At 55.1% G+C, this 18,722-nt stretch overlaps 1 protein-coding gene across 17 annotated transcripts in view; it reads left to right on the forward strand.

The window, feature by feature from the left end:
• The window catches only part of ACSF3 (acyl-CoA synthetase family member 3), a 75,920-nt gene that overhangs the window by 6,972 nt on the left and 50,226 nt on the right, over positions 1-18,722 (forward strand). For 12 of the 17 annotated variants that reach the window (XR_013412087.1, XR_013412088.1, XR_013412082.1 and 9 more), the window contains exons 2-5: positions 1,602-2,306; positions 3,676-3,831; positions 14,316-14,470; positions 16,579-16,727. Coding sequence is in view for 7 of the 17 variants with exons in the window: in XM_028841246.2 (XP_028697079.1) it covers positions 1,626-2,306; positions 3,676-3,831; positions 14,316-14,470; positions 16,579-16,727 (1,141 nt within the window). In the remaining 10 variants the exon portion in view is untranslated. Of the gene's footprint in view, positions 1-1,601; positions 2,307-2,850; positions 3,227-3,675; positions 3,832-14,315; positions 14,471-16,578; positions 16,728-17,016; positions 17,143-18,722 lie in introns of those variants that run through there. The other 5 variants (XM_077986749.1, XM_077986747.1, XR_013412089.1 and 2 more) reach the window with 3 other exon arrangements.

Here is an 18,722-nt window from a genome sequence, read left to right on the forward strand (position 1 = left end):
CTACTCGAGAGGCTGAGGGTGGAGGATGGCTTGAGCCCAGGAAGTCGAGACTACAGTGAGCCATGATTGCATCACTACACCAGCCTGGGCAACACAGCAAGACCCTGTCTCAAAAAAAAAAAAAAAAAAAAACCTTGGCACCTCACCACATTTCCACTGTGCACCTGTGTGGGAAGGGTCTGAGAGAGGCAGCACTGTGTCTGCCCTGGGGGCGGGGTCTCCAGGCCATGCCTGTTGTGAGCGGGAACAGTGTCTGCCCCGGGGGCGAGGTCTCCAGGCCATGCCTGTTGTGAGCGGGAACAGTGTCTGCCCCGGGGGCGAGGTCTCCAGGCCATGCCTGTTGTGAGCAGAGGCTGTGTCTGCCCCGGGGGTGGGGTCTCCAGGCCATGCCTGTTGTGAGCGGGAACAGTGTCTGCCCCAGGGGCAAGGTCTCCAGGCCATGCCTGTTGTGAGCAGAGGCTGTGTCTGCCCCGGGGGCGAGGTCTCCAGGCCATGCCTGTTGTGAGCAGAGGCTGTGTCTGCCCCGGGGGCGAGGTCTCCAGGCCATGCCTGTTGTGAGCAGAGGCTGTGTCTGCCCCAGGGGCGAGGTCTCCAGGCCATGCCTGTTGTGAGTGGGAACAGTGTCTGCCCCAGGGGCGAGGTCTCCAGGCCATGCCTGTTGTGAGTGGGAACAGTGTCTGCCCCGGGGGCGAGGTCTCCAGGCCATGCCTGTTGTGAGTAGGAACAGTGTCTGCCCCGGGGGCGAGGTCTCCAGGCCATGCCTGTTGTGAGTGGGAACAGTGTCTGCCCCGGGGGCGAGGTCTCCAGGCCATGCCTGTTGTGAGCAGAGGCTGTGTCTGCCCCAGGGGCGAGGTCTCCAGGCCATGCCTGTTGTGAGCGGGGGGCCGTGTCTGCCTCAAGGGCGGGGTCTCCAGGCCATGCCTGTTGTGAGCAGAGGCCATGTCTGCCCCAGGGGCGAGGTCTCCAGGCCATGCCTGTTGTGAGCAGGGACAGTGTCTGCCCCGGGGGCGAGGTCTCCAGGCCATGCCTGTTGTGAGCGGGGGCCGTGTCTGCCCCGGGGGTGGGGTCTCCAGGCCATGCCTGTTGTGAGCAGAGGCTGTGTCTGCCCCAGGGGCGAGGTCTCCAGGCCATGCCTGTTGTGAGCGGGGACAGTGTCTGCCCCGGAGGCGAGGTCTCCAGGCCATGCCTGTTGTGAGCAGGGGCCGTACTGAGCTCTTCTCCACACTTCCTCCTCTCATGGGTGGTTTTCCAGGCTCAAGATTCTAAAACCCATTATTCAGATGTACCTTAAGTGTATTGAATTTTATATGCTTCTCCTTGAAATAAACTTACCTAGTTTATTTCATTGTTCAGAATCTTGTGTGATTTGGGAATCCTTAAACTAGTGAAGTGAAATAGAAAGCTGAGATGCTGGGCGCGTACGGAATGTTCCAGTGGCGTGGGCGAGGAAGGCTGGATGCGACCTGTCTGATGTGCTGCCTCCTGACTGAAGGTGCAGCAGGCGTACCTGGCTGGGTACTGGGAGGTGTTTTAGATCCTGTCGTGGCTATGTTCGGATGGGACGGTTGGGCACTCACGTGCTGTGCCTTGCCTTTCTCCAGGTTGGCCCCAGGAGGCTCCCGGGAATGCCTGTCCGTGCGATGCTGCCCCATGTGATGCTCACCTTCTGGCGCCTGGGCTGTGCCTCGGCCTCCTGCCGGCTGGCTCCAGTGAGACACAGAGGAAGTGGCCTTCTCCACACAGCCCCAGTGGCCCGCTCGGACCGGAGCGCCCCTGTGTTCACCCGCGCCCTGGCCTTTGGGGACAGAACCGCCCTGGTTGACCAGCATGGCCACCACACGTACAGGGAGCTTTATTCCCGCAGCCTTCGCCTGTCCCAGGAGATCTGCAGACTCCGCGGGTGTGTCGGCGGGGACCTCCGGGGGGAGAGGGTCTCCTTCCTGTGCGCTAACGACGCCTCCTACGTGGTGGCCCAGTGGGCCTCGTGGATGAGCGGCGGTGTGGCAGTCCCCCTCTACAGGAAGCACCCCGCCGCCCAGCTGGAGTATGTCATCTGCGACTCCCAGAGCTCTGTGGTCCTTGCCGGCCAGGAGTACCTGGAGCTCCTGAGCCCGGTGGTCAGGAAGCTGGGGGTCCCGCTGCTGCCGCTCATGCCAGCCGTCTACACTGGAGCAGTAGAGGAACCAGCAGAGGTCCCCGTCCCAGAGCAGGGGTGGAGGGACCAGGGCGCCATGATCATCTACACCAGTGGGACCACAGGGAGGCCCAAGGGCGTGCTGAGCACGCACCGAAACATCAGGGCTGTGGTGAGTGCCGCCCCTCGCCGCGATGGCACCGGTCACGGCACGGCACTCCGGGTGGGCTCCGGGCCCCTCGCCGCGATGGCACCGGTCACGGCGCGGCACTCCGGGTGGACTCCGGGCCGCTCGCTGCGATGGGATCGGTCATGGCGCGGCACTCTGGGTGGGCTCTGGGCCAGAAGCACATCTGTTCATTTGCTTCTCTGTGGAGTCGTTCACGGTTGTCACCGTCCTGCAAACCCGTGTGAGATACACGGACGCAGGCCTGCAGGGTGTAGCCACTGGCCACGCAGGACGGCTCAGGCAGGGGCGAAGCCTTCAGGTGTAGAGGGATTGAGGGGCCGCCGAGTGACCCCGCCAGGACCACGTGGCATGAGGTCAGAAGGGGCCACTCACTGCCTGTGATGCTGAGGGGCTTTTCCGAGGCCAGCCACATGTTAAGATGCCTGGTCGGGACCCCACGTACACCTGCGTCTTACTCGTTATTTTTGTGTCCTGTGACCTCAGTCATATCTTCACAGAACTCTCCACTTACTTGTCATTTGTATAGTGTCATAAAGTCTCCTATGCGGTTGAAGCAATAAAGTAAAAATGAAAGCCGAAAGCCACGAAGGGGAAGGCAGGAAGTGGACCCCACGGAGTCGTGGGTTGATGGAGGCACCATGAACACGCTGCAGGCTAGGCCCTGCGTGGCCTGCGCCGTCACTCCTGGAAGCAGCGCGCCTGTCGGGAGGGACGGGCTCCTCTGTCCTTGCTGAGGGGAGTGGCACTCACACGTGCTTGTCCCTGGAGCCTGTGCAGGCAGCAGGCAGTGTCCTCCGTGAGACTGGACGGTGGATTCAGTGGGCCGTGCCTCACGCTGCTTCTCAGTAAGAGCTGAGGATGCGCTCAGGAGCCTGGCCCTGGGTTCTGTCCTGGCTGAGCAGGTAACAATAATTCACAAATCGGCAGAGCTCTGCAAGGGCAGTGCTGTCAGCTGAGCCAGTGGTTGGGCTAGGAGTCGATTCCAGCCTGAATGGCGCTGGATCCCTGAGTCCAGGCTTGGGCAGGGGCGGAGCTGGGGATGGCGATGCTGAGTCACAGCTCTGTCTGCCTGGTGTCTGCAGAGCCACTCCCCCACTGTCTAAATTCCGTAAAGCCCCTGGCTGTGTGTGGTGCTGTCCTCTGTCCCCAGGGTAAGTGAGTGACCCAGCAGATCTGCTGTGGTTTCGTCATCATCTTGAGAGGCTGCTAGAGGGGAGCAACAAAGAGCCAGCCTTCTTCCCCTGCCTCAGCTGAGAGGCCCAGAGCTCCTGTCCCTGAGCCCCAGGTCTGTGTATGCTGCTGCGGACCACAGTCTCGCTCCTGCTCTCAGCTGCGCTCTTGTCCCCTGCAGGTGACCGGGCTGGTCCGCAAGTGGGCATGGACCAAAGACGACGTGATCCTCCATGTGCTTCCACTGCACCACGTCCACGGTGTGGTCAATGCGCTGCTCTGTCCTCTCTGGGTGGGAGCCACCTGTGTGATGATGCCTGAATTCAGCGCCCAGCAGGTGAGTCAGGGTCAGGGCTCCTGGCCGCACCCTCAGACCAGCTGCCTTTCCCTGGTTGGGGTCAGGGCTTCTGGCCACACCCTCAGACCAGGTGCCTTTCCCTGGTGTGCAGTCGCCCCATCTACAGGGGACACGCCAATGCCGAGACCCTGGGTAGCATGGAACCCTGTACTTACAATGCTTTTTGCTATACATACGCACCTATGATAATGCTGAATCAGTAAGTCAGGCACAGTAAGAGATTAACAGCAACAGAACAGTTATAACCACATACTGTGATAAAGTTATGGGAAAGTGCTCTCCTCTCTCCAGAATACGTTCCGGCACCGTGCTCGTCTGTTGCGGGACTGCAGTGGGCCGCACGTCACTGAAACCGTGAATAGTGAGACTGTGGATGGGCTCCTGGGGCTGCAGCAGACGCTCACACACTTGGTTTAAAATACTGCGAGTTTGTTCTGACATGCTTGGAGGCCAGGATTCTGAGACGAGTCTTGCGGAGCTGACGCTGGGTATGGTGGGGCTGCTCCGACAGGAGGCTCCAGGACAAAGTCCGTTCCTGTGTCTTCCAGCTTCTAGAGGCCGCTTGTGCCCTTGGCTCCAGCTGCTTCATGTCCAGCTCTGCTTCTATAGGCACACGGCCTCCTTCTCTCCATAGTCAGGGCTCCTTCGGCTTCTCTATGTACAGCCTATGCGGATATTCCAAGATAATCTCCCATCCTGAGGTCCTTCGCTTCACCCACCTGCAGTTCCCACCTCTGCGTGAGGTGACACATTCGGGGTACAGGGTGCAGGGCGTGGCCCCTTGAGCTACGATGTGGCCACTGTGGCAGCTCTTGGTTACTCCAGAGTACTGGCCCGGCTGGAGAGCTGCTGGCTGGGAGGGTTACTTTGGAGTATTGGCCCAGCTGGAGGGCTGCTGCAGAGTCTCTGTTTCCCCACTCTGCGTCGCTTCCTCTGTATTGTCTCCCTTGGAGCAGGCAGGGAGGGGAGGACGTGGCACTGGCCACACACAGCCCTGGGGTGGAAGTAGTCGTCGCCAAGCTGCCACGCGCAGCCTTGCCTGTGCAGAGCTGTCTCCAGGGCAGATGAGGATGCTGCTTTAGAGGGAAAGGACCTGGGCTCGAGGTGGGACCCTGTGTGCAGCATCAGGCCTCTCCTGTCAGTTGGGGATGGTGGTGGCTTTTAGGAGTTGCTGTGGCCCTGTGTGCATTCCAGCTGACTGCAGGCGAGAGCCACTCACCAGGCTGCAGAGGGCATGAGGGGCAGGCCTTGAGCCCACAGGAAGGACGAGGTGTGCGTATGTCACAGGTGTAGTGAAGCGGAGCCCTCCGGTGAGGCCACGGATGTTTTCCAACCTCTGCCCATGTAATGAATACGCCTTTTATTCACAGGAAAAAAAGTTTAAAAAGTGAATGTAGGGAAAAGCCCTTAGGATTTGGGTCGTATCATGATCGTTCTCAGCACAGAAGAGCCCATCTCTGAGGCCAGATGCCTGGGGTTGGGCTCCTGGTCTGTGCAGGGCTATCCTGCAGGGCAGACGTCCCGGCCAGCAGAGGCACAGTCCTAAAGCCCAGAGCACAGCAGCCACTAGTGGCTGGTCCCACACTCACTGCTCTTGCCAGGACTCTTCCTGTCTGAAGTCTTTCCGGCCCCCTTGAAAGCTGTGTGGAACTCTGAGGCCTCTGACCCGGAGCTCAGGACTCAAACCCTAGTCCGGTGTGAATTTCTCCAGGAAGGGGGCCCTGTGAGCGGTCGGCCCCGCCCACCTCGCTTCTGCTTCTGCTGCAGCTGAGAGGCCCCGCCCACCTCCCCCTCTGCTGCAGCTGAGAGGCCCCGCCCACCTCCCCTCTGCTGCAGCTGAGGCCCCGCCCACCTCCCCTCTGCTGCTTCTGCTGCAGCTGAGAGGCCCCGCCCACCTCCCCTCTGCTGCAGCTGAGAGGCCCCGCCCACCTCCCCTCTGCTGCTTCTGCTGCAGCTGAGAGGCCCCGCCCACCTCCCCATTGCCTCTGAGACAGCTGGGAGGCCCCGCCCACCTCCCCTCTGCTGCTTCCGCTGCAGCTGAGAGGCCCCGCCCACCTCCCTTCTGCTGCTTCTGCTGCAGCTGAGAGGCCCCGCCCACCTCCCCATTGCTTCTGAGGCAGCTGGGAGGCCCCACCCACCTCCCCATTGCTTCTGAGGCAGCTGGGAGGCCCCGCCCACCTCCTTGCTGCTGCCGCTGAGGCCCGTCCTCTTCACTGTGGGGCCCCCGACCCCACACAGTGGCTGGAGGTGGAGAGAAGGCCTCTCATCTGGCCCTCCACCTCTCTGACCTTTAGTCTCATCCCCGGAAAATAAGGGGTCCTGGCCACATAAGCCCGAGGGGCGTGTAGGAGGGTCTGGCCTGGTCTGGAGCCTGGCTCACAGTGGGCACAAACTTCAAAAAGAGAAGGGGGCTCTTCTCCAGCCTCCACTGGAGGGAAGGTCTCGAAAGAGAAGCCAGTATGTAGAACAGCTTTCTAAGAGCAAGTGAGCCAGTTTCTTCACAGATGATAACACTGGGCTTTAGAGAACGACCTCTTTAAAATCTAGCAGTTACTGCCGTGCCAACGAGAGGTGGCTGCCAACACACTTGCGTCATTAGCCGTGAGCTCCCTCCACTGCTTGCCAGGGCGCCTGTAGCCACAGAGCCTCCCGAGGGCCCCGTCACCAGGGTCACCTCCTGAAGAGCCTCCCCAGGACCCCGTCTCCCTGAAACACTCCACATTCTTGTTGGCTTCAGCCCTTATTTTTCATGGACATCTCAGCACTGACCACAGCTGCGACACAGCACTCTGGTTAAGATGGCAGACACTGAGGTTGCCTCATCTGTGTGGTCCATCCTGGAGACATCTGCCTGGCGCTCTGCTCCAGACCTGTCCTGGCTCCCCCGGTAGGGATCTGGCTTAGTGGCCCGACCCTCCCTATGGCTGTCTCTGGGGTGCGCCCTAAATGGACACAGCTGTCCTTGGTGAACACAAAGGTGGTTTTGTTACAGTGAGTTCCCTGTGTGTGTGCTGTGTGGGTGGTGCAGCGCCTGGTGTGTAGGGACCTTCGGTGCCTTTGCTGTGTCTCTGGGGGCTCCTCTGGGGCTGTTCCCTCCTCTCCACCTTGAGCCCCCTCCTTTCCTTTGGCTGTCAGCTCTGTCGAGGGTGTCGGTTTCTGTGCCTGTGACTGGGCCTCCTCAACCTGCCCCACCTCAGCCCCTGCTCCTTGGCAGCCTGGCCCTGAACCTCTGTTGGGGGCTGCCCGGGCGCTGACGGTGGCTGATCTGCCATGGTCACTTGGGCAGAGGCAGCAACGGCCTTTGTCGTGGACCGTGCCAGGGTGAGATGCAGCTGCAGGGGCAGAGGCAGAGCATCTCCCAGGGAGCCAAGGGCAGGTTGGTTCCGTCCTCCCCAGTAAAGAGTGTGTTACTCTCAGGGTGAGAGGCAGGTGGGTGCAGGTGCTGGCACAGACCAGCTGTCAAGGATCTGGACTTTCTCAGCTTGCTTCTTCTCCAGCACTGTGTGAATGACACCACCTGGCTCTTTCTGGTGCCCACACACAGCTTGGGAGCTGCTGCTGTGGCGTCTCTACCCGGGGCATCAGCCATGGGGGTCCCTGCCCTGGGGTCTGTGTCACAAGGGCGTCTGCCCAGGGATCTCTGCTCTGAGAGTGTCTGCCCAGGGGTCTCTGCTCTGAGTGTGTCTGCTCTGGGGTCTCTGCCTGGGCATCTGCTGTCATATTCCGGACACTGCAGACTGGCTCATTAATGGACACGGGAAAGCCTCAGACCTTCAGTGGACACAGGAAAACCTCAGACCTTTAATGGACACGGGAAAGCCTCAGACCTGCACTGTTTTTGACGCTTACTTCAGATTTTTCTCTAAACTATGCTGTGAAAACTTAATTTTTTTTTTTTTTTTTTTTTTTGAGATGGAGTCTCGCACTGTCAGCCAGGCTGGAGTGCAGTGGCGCGATCTTGGCTCACCGCAACCTCTGCCTCCTGGGTTCAAGCAATTCTCCTGCCTCAGCCTCTTGAGTAGCTGGGATTACAGGTGCCCGCCACCACAGCCAGCTAATTTTTTTTTTTTTTTTTTTTTTTTGAGACGGAGTCTCGCTGTGTCTCCCAGGCTGGAGTGCAGTGGCCGGATCTCGGCTCACTGCAAGCTCCGCCTCCCGGGTTCATGCCATTCTCCCGCCTCAGCCTCCCGAGTAGCTGAGACTACAGGCGCCCGCCACCACGCCCGGCTAGTTTTATTTTTTGTATTTTTAGTAGAGACGGGGTTTCACCGTGTTAGCCAGGATAGTCTCGATCTCCTGACCTCGTGATCCACCCGCCTCGGCCTCCCAAAGTGCTGGGATTACAGGCTTGAGCCACCGCGCCCGGCCAATTTTTTGTATTTTTAGTAGAGACAGGTTTTCACTATGTTGGCCAGGCTGGTCTAGAACTCCTGACCTCGTGATCCGCCTGCCTCAGCCTCCCAAAGTGCTGGGATTACAGGCGTGAGCCACTATGCCCAGCCAAAAATTTAATATTTAAACAAATTCGATGCTGTGGCTACAAAAGATTGCAGCTCTTTTCCATCAATTCCCAAGTTTCAGGGTTTCTGACTTTAGAAATTTCTATGTGTAAAATCCAGCTGTCAGCGTTATTGAATATTGGGGTTCTGTCTAAGATTGTATTGAAGAATGTGTAGGATACAAGTGTGGGGTGACCAGACACCTGCAGTGGTATCGGACAATCTTAGACGCGGTGTCTTCAAGTCATCCTGCATAGAGGGCTGTGGGTGTCAGTGCCTGCAGGTGACGGATGGGGTTGGGGGACAGGAGGAGGATGCCGGAAGATGGATGTGCAGCCACAGCCTCTAGAGATCAAAGTCGCCAGAGGCTCAGATCAGTTACTTGTCTCCGACAGCGCTGCCCTGGCCGACATCCTCAGGATCGCAGCATGGACTCAGGAGGGCAGGGCAGCAAATCAGGGCGGCTGGGGGTGACTCCTCAGAGCAGCCTGCGTGGGAACTGCCATCTGGCGGGGTCTGTGCTGTGGCAGCTCGGGTTAGAGCAACAGGCCTGCTCCTGCCGCCTCAGAAGCACTTGCTAGTTAGTCAAACGTTAAGGCGCCCTTCAGGGGCCTCCAGGTCCTACAGGTCTTGGAAGTGTGGCAACACATTGGGATGTGCTGGAGGAAGGAGGTCGCGCTCGGCTCTCAGTGCCCTTCTTTAGGGCGGCAGCTGCCGTCTGAAGATTTGGATGACTTCCAAGAAATGCCATCCTTTGTGTCTTTCACCTCTGTGCCTGCTCCCCGCCCCTCAGCCTTGTCCCGCTGTGTGTGTGCTCTCCCCTCCTCAGCACCAGCCTATTACACGCGTGCTCTCCCCGCCTCAGCGCTGTCCCTCTACACGTGTGCTCCATTTTCCGTGCCTCAGTGTCACGTTTGTGTTCTGGTTCACTGTACTGTTTGACAGTTGATCTGTGTGTTGCATCAAATGCAGTTTGTTCTTTTTGCATTGCCGTGTTGTATTTCATAGTGTGCAGAAGCCACAGTATGCTTATCCATTCTGCTCTTGAAAGATTTGGGATTGTTTTCAGTTTGTGGCTATTAGAAGTCACGGTTGTTATGAACATTCTCACACAGATGTCCCTGTGGACATTTCTCTTGGATCTGCAACTCCTGGTTCCGGCTCACAGGCTAGACATATGTTTCATTTGAGTGGAAACTGCGGAAGAGTTCTCAAACGTGGCTGCATGTTTCATCCACCCCCAGCCCCATTCTTCTGGTACCAATTTACTGTATTAGTCCATGTGCACGCTGCTGATAAAGACATACCCAAGACTGGGAAGAAAAAGAGGTTTAATTGGACTTACAGTTCCACATGGCTGGGAAGGCCTCAGAATCATAGCGGAAGGCAAAAGGCACTTCTTACATGGCGGCAGCAAGATAAAATGAGGAAGAAACAAAAGCAGAAACCTTGATAAACCCATCAGATCTTGTGAGACTTATTCACTATCATGAGAATAGCACAGGAAAGACCGGCCCCCATAATTCAATTACCTCCCCCTGGGTACCTCCCACGACATGTGGGAATTCTGGGAGAAACAGTTCAAGCTGAGATTTGGGTGGGGACACAGTCAAACCATATCAGGAGTCCTTAAATTTGTTAAATTACCCACACATCTCCTCTTCTGGTACCTTCATTTGTCCCTGCAGAGGTTCTCCAGGAAGGACCATGCTTCCCCGTAACTCATTTCCCTTCAGCCTGGAGAACTTCTTTTCAGTAGTTCTTGTAGTGCAGCTTTGCTGACATATCCCTCAATTTTGTTTCACTGAAAATGTTTTTATTTTCAAAAACAGTTCTATCGAGATACAATTCACACACCGTAAAATTCACTATTGTGAATTATGAATTATGTAGCCATTCCCTCAAACCAGTGTCCATTTCCCCCCAATTCCCAGCCCCTGGCAACCGCGAATCTGCTTTCTGCCTCTAGACTTTCCTTGTTTTAGATGGCAGTGCGTGCAAATGGGTTGCGTCACACTCAGTCTTTTATTCCAGCTTCTTTCACTTGCAGGATGGTTCTGAGTTTCGTCCATATTCTATTGTGTGCATTAGTAGCTTGTTCCTGAGTAGTACTTCATCGTGTGGACTCATCCATTCACCATCTGATGGGCATTTGGAATGTTTCAGTTTGGGGCTATGATGAATAATGCTGCTGTGAACATTTACATATAAATCTCTGTAGACACGCTTTCACTGATCTTACATAGACGCAGAGGGATAGAATTGATGGGTTGTATGGTGACTTTCTGTTTAATGTTTTTGTTTTTTTTTTTTTTTTTTTGAGACGAAGTCTCGCTCTGTCACCCAGGCTGGAGTGCAGTGGCCGGATCTCAGCTCACTGCAAGCTCCGCCTCCCGGGTTCCCGCCATTCTCCTGCCTCAGCCTCCGGAGTAGCTGGGACTACAGGCGCCCGCCACCTCGCCCAGCTAGTTTTTTGTATTTTTTAGTAGAGACGGGGTTTCACCATGTTAGCCAGGGTGGTCTCAGTCTCCTGACCTCGTGATCCTCCTGTCTCAGCCTCCCAAAGTGCTGGGATTACAGGCTTGAGCCACCGTGCCCGGCCTCTGTTTAATGTTTTAAGAAACTGGCAAACTGGCTGGGCATGGTGGCTCACACCTGAAATCCCAGCCCTTTGGGAGGCTGAGGCAGGTGGATCCCTTGAGGTCAGGAGTTCAAGACCAGCCTGACCAACACGGTGAAACTGTCTGTACTAAAAATACAAAATTAGCCGGGCACAGTGGTTCACACCTGTAATCCCAGCTAGTCAGGAGGCTGAGGTAGGAGAATCGCTCGAACCCAGGGGGCGGCAATTGCAGTGAGCCAAGATCGCACCACTGCACTCCAGCCTGGGTAACAGCAAGACTCTGTCTCAAAAAAAAAAAAGAAAGAAAGACAAGAAACTGGCGAACTGTTTTCCAAAACGGCTGTGTTGCTGTATGTTCTCACCAGCAGCGTATGAGAGTTTTCATTTCTTTACGTCCTGCCAGCACTTGTCACTGGCTTCAGTTTGTGTTTCCCTAATGACTACTGATGTTGAGCTTTTTTTTTTTTCTTTTTTTTTGAGACTGAGTCTCGCTCTGTCACTCAGGCTGGAGTGCAGTGACTCAGTCTCGGCTCACTGCAATCTCCACCTCCTGGGTTCAAGCACTTCTCCTGCCTCAGCCATCTCAGCAACTGGGATTACAGGTTCACAGCTCCAGGCCCAGCTAATTTTTTGTATTTTTATAGAGATGGGGTGTCACCATGTTGGCCAGGCTGGTCTTGAACTCCTGACCTCAACTAATCTGCCTGCCTCAGCCTCCCAAAGTGCTGTGATTATAGGTGTGAGCCACCACACCCTGCCAGATGTTGAACATTTTTTATGTTTATTTTTACTTTTTTCCTTTTGAATTATTTTTGTAGAGACAGAGCCTCCCTATGTTGCCCAGGCTGGTCTCACACTCCTGAGCTCAAGGGATCCTCCCACCTCAGCCTCCCAAAGTGCGGGGATTACAGGCGTGAGCGCCGCGCCCAGTGCTGTTTTTTATGTTCTTGTTTGCATCCATATGTAATCTTTGGTGAACTGTCTAATGAAATCTTTTGACCATTTTTAAATTGGGCTATTTGTCTTCTTATTGAGTTGTAAGAGTTCTCTGTGTATTCTGGATACAAGTCTCTTTTCAGATGTATGGTTTGCAAATATTCCCTTTAACTTCAGCTTGTCTTTTTATTTTCTTAATGTGTCTTTTGAAGCACACATTACTTTGATGAAATTCATTTTATAAAAAATTTTTAAAAATAAATTCATTTTATCAATTTTTAAACTTTATAGATTGTGCTGTATCTCATCAGAGAAGTCTTTGCCTGTGGTTACAGGTCATGTCATGAAGATATTCCCTTTCGTTTTTTCTTAGAAGTTTTCTAATTTTAGCTCATACATGGAGGTTTCTGACCCACTTTGGGTTAAGTTTGCATATGGTGTGAGGTAGGGTCTAGGATTCACCTTCTTCGTGGAGATATTCAGTGTGTCGTTGCCATTTGTGAGAAAGATTTGTCCTTTTGTCCTTTCCCCCGTTGGGGACTTGGCTTCTTTGCCAAGAATCACGTGACCAGATATCTGTGCGTTGATTTGTTTCTGGACTCTCAAGTGTGTTCTGTGGGTCTCTTGTCTGATCTTACACAGCATCACACTGTGTTCATTACTTCTGGTTTATGTCAGTTTTGGAGTTGGGAACCGTGTGTTCTCACCTTTAATCTGCCTTTTGAAATTTATTTTGGATCTTCTGGGTCCTTTGCCTTTTCATGTAAAATGTAGGATAAGTGTATCAATTTCTGCAAAATGAAGCTTACTGGAATTTTGGGAAGATTGCTTTGAAGCTGGAGCTCAGTGTGGGAAGAACTGCCGTCTTCACAATGTGGAGTGTTCCCGTCCACGAGCGTGTCCTCTCTCTGCCTGCTTGTCTGTTCCCCCACCCTCCCTCGATGGCAGTGTTGTGGGCACTGCTCCGCGGGTGCTGCCGTCTCCCGCACTCTGGTCGCCTGTCTCTTTGCTTTGCCGTCTGCACATCAGCGTAGATCACGCCCGTTGACTGTGTCTGACTTTTTTCCTCTTTTCTGCTGTGTCTTGTTTGTTATTTGGTCTATTGAATGAATTCATTTCAGATCTCATGTTTTTCAGTTTTACAATTTTTTGCAGTTCCACTTCTCTTTGCAATTCTCCATTTTCCCCACGTTGTTCATCTTTTCTTCTAAATTCCTTAATCTGCTTGTTGCAGTTATTTGAAGGGCTTTGTCTGGTGGTCCTGATATTTGGATTTCCTGAGACTTCTTCAATTTGGGGTCACATCTTTGTTTCCTTACATGCTTTGTAACTTTGAAGAGTCCAATCTTTGTCTTTGAAAGAATTATACTATTTCTTCTCTGGAGATTCCTGCCTTTCTCTGCCAGGCAGCTGTGGTGAGGTACTCATCACTGCCAGAGTCCAGTGAGGAGATGAGATGGGCTAGGGCTGGACTGTGGCATCAGCATCCATCGACCCCAGTTTCAATGCCCTGTGGGCAAGATCTGTCCTGTATGTCATGAGCCTCCCTTAGGTGCTGACCCCACAGCACGAAGAGTGCCCTCCGCCACACCGTTCGGGGCTCCGTGTGGAACACTGGGGGTAGAGAGGGCCGTGGAACGAGCGTGGCTCACCAGGTCTTCCTGAAGCTTTATGGGCAACGCGAGAAACCACTAACAATTGAGGAACTTAAAACGTACTTATATGTAAGCAAGAAATGTTTATTATGGAGTAAAATATAAAATTCACATGACTCTTTTAAATAAAAGACTTCACCGTTCACTAGTCACTGCATGCCTTTGCATACTGGGAAGTGTGCTGACTTCGGGTCTGCGGGCGGGCGGCCGCCGGGGCCTCCTGTCAGCTTCCCCAAGGTGCACATCCGCCCTCCTCTGTGTACCTGGAAGAGCCTGGCCACTCACGTCTGTCCAGGCTGCAGATCCCGAAGGCCTTTCCCAGCTCTACTCGTGATTGCTCTTCCCCCACAGGCCAAATGCAGTTGTCCCACGCAACATGGCTTCTGTGGAAAGGGGTCAGAGTCTGAGGCACCCCTTTTAGACGGGAGGCACTGCAGACTCTTGAATGTAAACCATGAGAACGTGAGAACTCTGTGCCTGGAGCCAGGAGCCTCTGCCACAGCCTCAGTGCCTGCTCATCTTCCTACCGAGCGCTTCCTTTCCTCCGCCGCAGGTCTCCGCCTGCTCATCTTCCTACCGAGCGCTTCCTTTCCTCCGCCGCAGGTCTCCGCCTGCTCATCTTCCTACCGAGCGCTTCCTTTCCTCCGCCGCAGGTCTCTGCCTGCTCATCTTCCTACCGAGCGTTTCCTTTCCTCCGCCGCAGGTCTCTGCCTGCTCATCTTCCTACCGAGCGCTTCCTTTCCTCCGTAGGTTTGGGAAAAGTTCTTAAGCTCTGAAACGCCGCGGATCAGTGTCTTCATGGCAGTGCCTACAATATACACCAAGCTGCTGGAGTACTATGACAGGCATTTTACCCAGCCGCACGCCCAGGATTTCTTGCGTGCAGTTTGTGAAGAAAAAATTAGGTAAGTGAAGAGTCCACTTTCCCGCTCAGAAAGTCTTAAAGATCAACAGATGCCACTTATTTCTAATAAATCACTTCTACTGAGTCCTGGGAAGCACGGCTTTCCGTTTCCTTTCGATGTGCCCTCGCTCTCTCCCCATCCCTCTCTCCCTGTCTCTTTCTCTCCCCATCTCTCTCTCCCTGTCTCTTTCTCTCCCCATCTCTCTCTCTCTGCCCGTCTGTATGTATAGCTATAATCTCATCCACGTCGATAGCTGCTTGGATTCTGTATCGCTCTCTCTGTCATTCTCTGTCTCTCTATCTCTCTCTGTCTCTCCTTGTCTGTCTCTATCTCTCCATCTATCTCTCTGTCTCTCCGTCTGTCTCTCCGTCTGTCTCTCTGTCTTCTCTCTATATCTCTCCTGGCTCTCCATCTCTCTCTGTCCATCTCTCTTTGTCTCCCTCTATCTGTCTTCTCTCTTTCCGGTCCGTCTCTCTCTCTCTGTCATGGAGTCTGAAGGACAAGGGTGAGGACGCTAAGCTGACTCGCTCACGCATGCCTCGTCTGCCCACATGTCCCACGGCTCCTGCCTCTACTATGCAATGCCTTCGTGGGCAGCCCTGTGACGCCGCCTGCCTGGGGCATGTTCTGCTGCTCTTCCTCTCAGCCCTGCTCCTCCCCTCCCAGCTCCCTGGATAAACCCCTCCCTCCCAGGGCGAGCTGGTCTTTTGGGCCACTCAGGGGCGTGTTTGCTTTGCACTCCTGCATGAACCTGCAGGCGTGGGAACGTTTCTTTTCCCTCGTGGCTGTTGGAGTGCGGTTCACTAACTGGAAATGCACACGCGTGGCTCAGTGAGTCTTCACACGCATCCCAGGCCCTCCTCCAGCAGAGTCGTGGGTGGGGTACTTTTTCTTTTTGTGAGAGGGAGGGGTGGTGTGGCGGGCGCACTGCAGGAACTGAAGGCTTGACTGTCATCCAGTTTCCAGTGGGTTGTGTGCGTGTCTGTGGCTGCCGCGCACTCCTCCCAGTCCCCAGGAAGTGCACAGGGAAGCGGCACCTTCGTTCCTGGAGAGAATTCCGGGTTGTGCAAGGCACATGTCTGATCCCACTTTGCTCTCTTTGCCGTTCCTTTGCCCCTTTTTTGTGAGGCCACCGGAGCCCATGGTTTTGCTGCTGCTACTGCTGAGATGCCTTGGGGCTGGGAAGACCCCGAGCTGAGCAAGATGAGCAGCATGTTTTACCAAATCTAAGGAACGGAGGGCAAGAACGAGGTCAGTGAAGGAGAGGATCAGGTGATTTCCGGGATGACGGAGACAATGAGACCTCAGCCATCTGGATCTCCCAGCGAGGGTCCTGTCAGTGGTGCCTCCTCATAAAGCAGGGGCAGCAGCAGGGACCACTCTGCTCAAACCGCAAACAAAAGCACCTTCCCTACTGCCCGTGAGGCTGCAGGAAATGCTGTGTGAGCAGCGCGGGCACTCAGGGTTCTCAGGACCCGTGTTCTCCTGCCAAGCCTGAGCCAAGCGTGTGAGCCAAGACGGCTCCAACTCTGTGGGCGGTTCTGAGCCCCTTGGGTGTGCCCGGCCCCGCCCCTTGGGTGCTGCAGCCATTCATCCATGTCCACGTTCTCCTGTGGAGCCCTCCAAGCTGAGCTGGCTCTAGTCCCCAGATGTGCCTGGCTGCGGCCCACAGCACCGTGGCTGTTCATCTGTGATCAGCTGTGTGGTGAGCAGCTGCACGGTCACTGTTGTTCTTGAGCGTGGTTGTGAACAGCGCAGGAACTTTGCAGGGGACACCACGGACCCTAAGCACATTGTTTACCCTCATTAGCTGTTGGACCTGCTTCCTTCTAAAATAAACCCAACAAATCATTTTCAAAAAACAAAGTAACGCCCTAGTGCAGACTGCAGCATCGGTCCCAGGTGTCGCACGGTGGTGCCAGACCCACGCCTGGGGCTCCTGCTCTCGTGAAGGAGCTGCCGCCTTTGCACGCGACGGCCGCGTCCCGAGGGGCTAAACCTGCCACCTTTGCATGCGAGGGCCACGTCCCCAGGGGCTAAACCTGCCACCTTTGCACACGAGGGCCGCGTCCCGAGGGGCTAAACCTGCCTTTGATTGTGCCGCGTAGGCTCATGGTCTCAGGCTCAGCTGCCCTGCCCATCCCGGTGCTGGAGAAGTGGAAGAACATCACGGGCCACACCCTGTTGGAGCGGTATGGCATGACTGAGATCGGCATGGCTCTGTCCGGGCCCCTGACCGCCACAGGACGCCTGCCAGGTACGAGCATTTCCCACAGCTGTGTTCCTTTCCCACTTTGCCCTGAGCCCCCCAAGGTGGGCCAGTCTCGAACCACCCACATTTGGAATGAAAGGCGGCGTGAAGGATGCTGCCCTGTGGGACAGGCCACCAGGCCAGGAGAGCACTCAGGCTGCACGGTGACCTGTCCCCTCTGGGCCAATCAGCCTTCTCCCAAGTCTCAGTCAGGGGTGGGTGGGGGGTGTCTGTGCTGGCCCCTGGCTGGATGACTGGGGAGACAATGGGAAGAGCAGCAACACCTGGAACACAGGCATCGGTGCACGTCTCAGAGGAAGGCCGGGGGCCATGCTGCTGGCTCCAGACCACATCTGTGGTGGGAGCCTCCATCTGTCTGGAGTCCGGGTGCCACGCAGTGCCAGCAGCAGTGCCAGGGCAGGTGGGTGTGGTGGGCAGGGTGGGATGAGTCAGGCACCTGTCTTCCTTCTCTAGACGTGGGCTCCTGGTACTGGGCCCCTCTTGTCCAGCCCTCCCTAACACATCCCATTCTGACTTTCATCTGACCCAAGCCTTCGAGCCCCAGGTCCTCCACAGGGACTTCTGGGAGCGGAGCCCACTGCTGGGGGGCCGCCCTGCTTGTTTCTGTGTGGCCCGTTCAGTCTGTCCAGAGCGGAAGAGAGAGCTCAGTGCAGACGTAAAAGTGAGACCATCCCGCACGTCTGTCTGTGCAGCTGCTTACCTGCAACACAGTAAAATTCACCCCTCTGGTGTGCAGCTCTGAGAGTCTTAAAAAACATCATCACAGTCAAGATAGAGGTAGAAAAGGGTTCCTCACCTCAGAAACTTCCTTCCTAGTGCTTAGCACCCCCTCCACCCCCGAGTCCCAGCCCCTCGTTCCTGTTTCTCTTCCTGTGGTGTTGCTTCTTCTGGGAGGTCACGTGGCTGAATCCTGCAGGACGTGGCCTCTGAGCCTGTCTGCTTCCGCCCACAGTCGCCTGTGCTGTGTGCATCAGAGTCTGCGCCTTTCACTGCTAAGTGGCATCCGTGGTGCTTCCGCCCGCAGTCGCCTGTGCTGTGTGCATCAGGGTTTGCGCCTTTCACTGCTGAGTGGCATCGTCGCGTGGATGTGCCACCACTTGTGACCCTGTTTTAAGCAATGACACGTAAGATGTTATAAACATTTGTGTGCAGATTTCTGTGTGAACGTGGGTTTTTATTTCACTTGGGCAGATACCTAGGAGAGAGATTGCTGTGTTGTCTGAAGCTGCCGAGCTGTTCCCCAGGGCGGCTGCGCCCTCCCCTTCCCCCTGCGATGGGCGGGAGGTCAGGAGCACCCGTGCTCCAGTGGGCGGTGGGGGTGTCTTGTTGCGTTCATGATTCTCTCATGACGGTGGCGTTGAGCACCTCTTCCTGTTCTTGTCATTCCATTTTCAATTGGGGCATTTGTTTTCTTGAGTTTTGAGAGCTTTTTAAAATTCTGGACGCAAGTGTCAGCCGTGTGATTTTAAATATCGTCTTCCAGCTTGTGGTTGGTCTTCCCATTCACCTAACAGCATCTTTAAAATCAGGAGTTTTAGATTTTGGCCCAGTTTATCAATTTGTTTTACGAATTGTCTATATGAGGTCCTATCTAATAAATCCTTGCCTAGCCCAAAGTCACAGAGAATAGTTTCAGCTCTTACATTTAGGACGGTAATCCACTTTGAGTTCATTTTTATACTCAGTGCAAGATACGGGCCACAGATACTCAGTGCAAGATACGGGCCACAGTTCCTCTTTGGTGTGGACGTCTAGCTTTTGAGCACTGTTTGTTGAAAAGACTCCTTTCTCCATGGAACGGGTGATCTTTGTTGAAAGTCCGTTGACTCCTCAGGGGCCGGCTCCTGGACTCTGCTCTGTCCCGTTGCTCTTCCCGCGTGCCCTTTGGCTCATTCCATGCCTGCCTGATTCCTGGGCTCTAGGGGAAGCCTGGACATGGGGGTCCAGGCCCAGGCGGGGACCAGCTGGTGCCAGGCAGCG

The sequence above is a fragment of the Macaca mulatta genome, chromosome 20 (assembly GCF_049350105.2).
Source record: "Macaca mulatta isolate MMU2019108-1 chromosome 20, T2T-MMU8v2.0, whole genome shotgun sequence".
Taxonomy (NCBI): Eukaryota; Metazoa; Chordata; class Mammalia; order Primates; family Cercopithecidae; genus Macaca; species Macaca mulatta.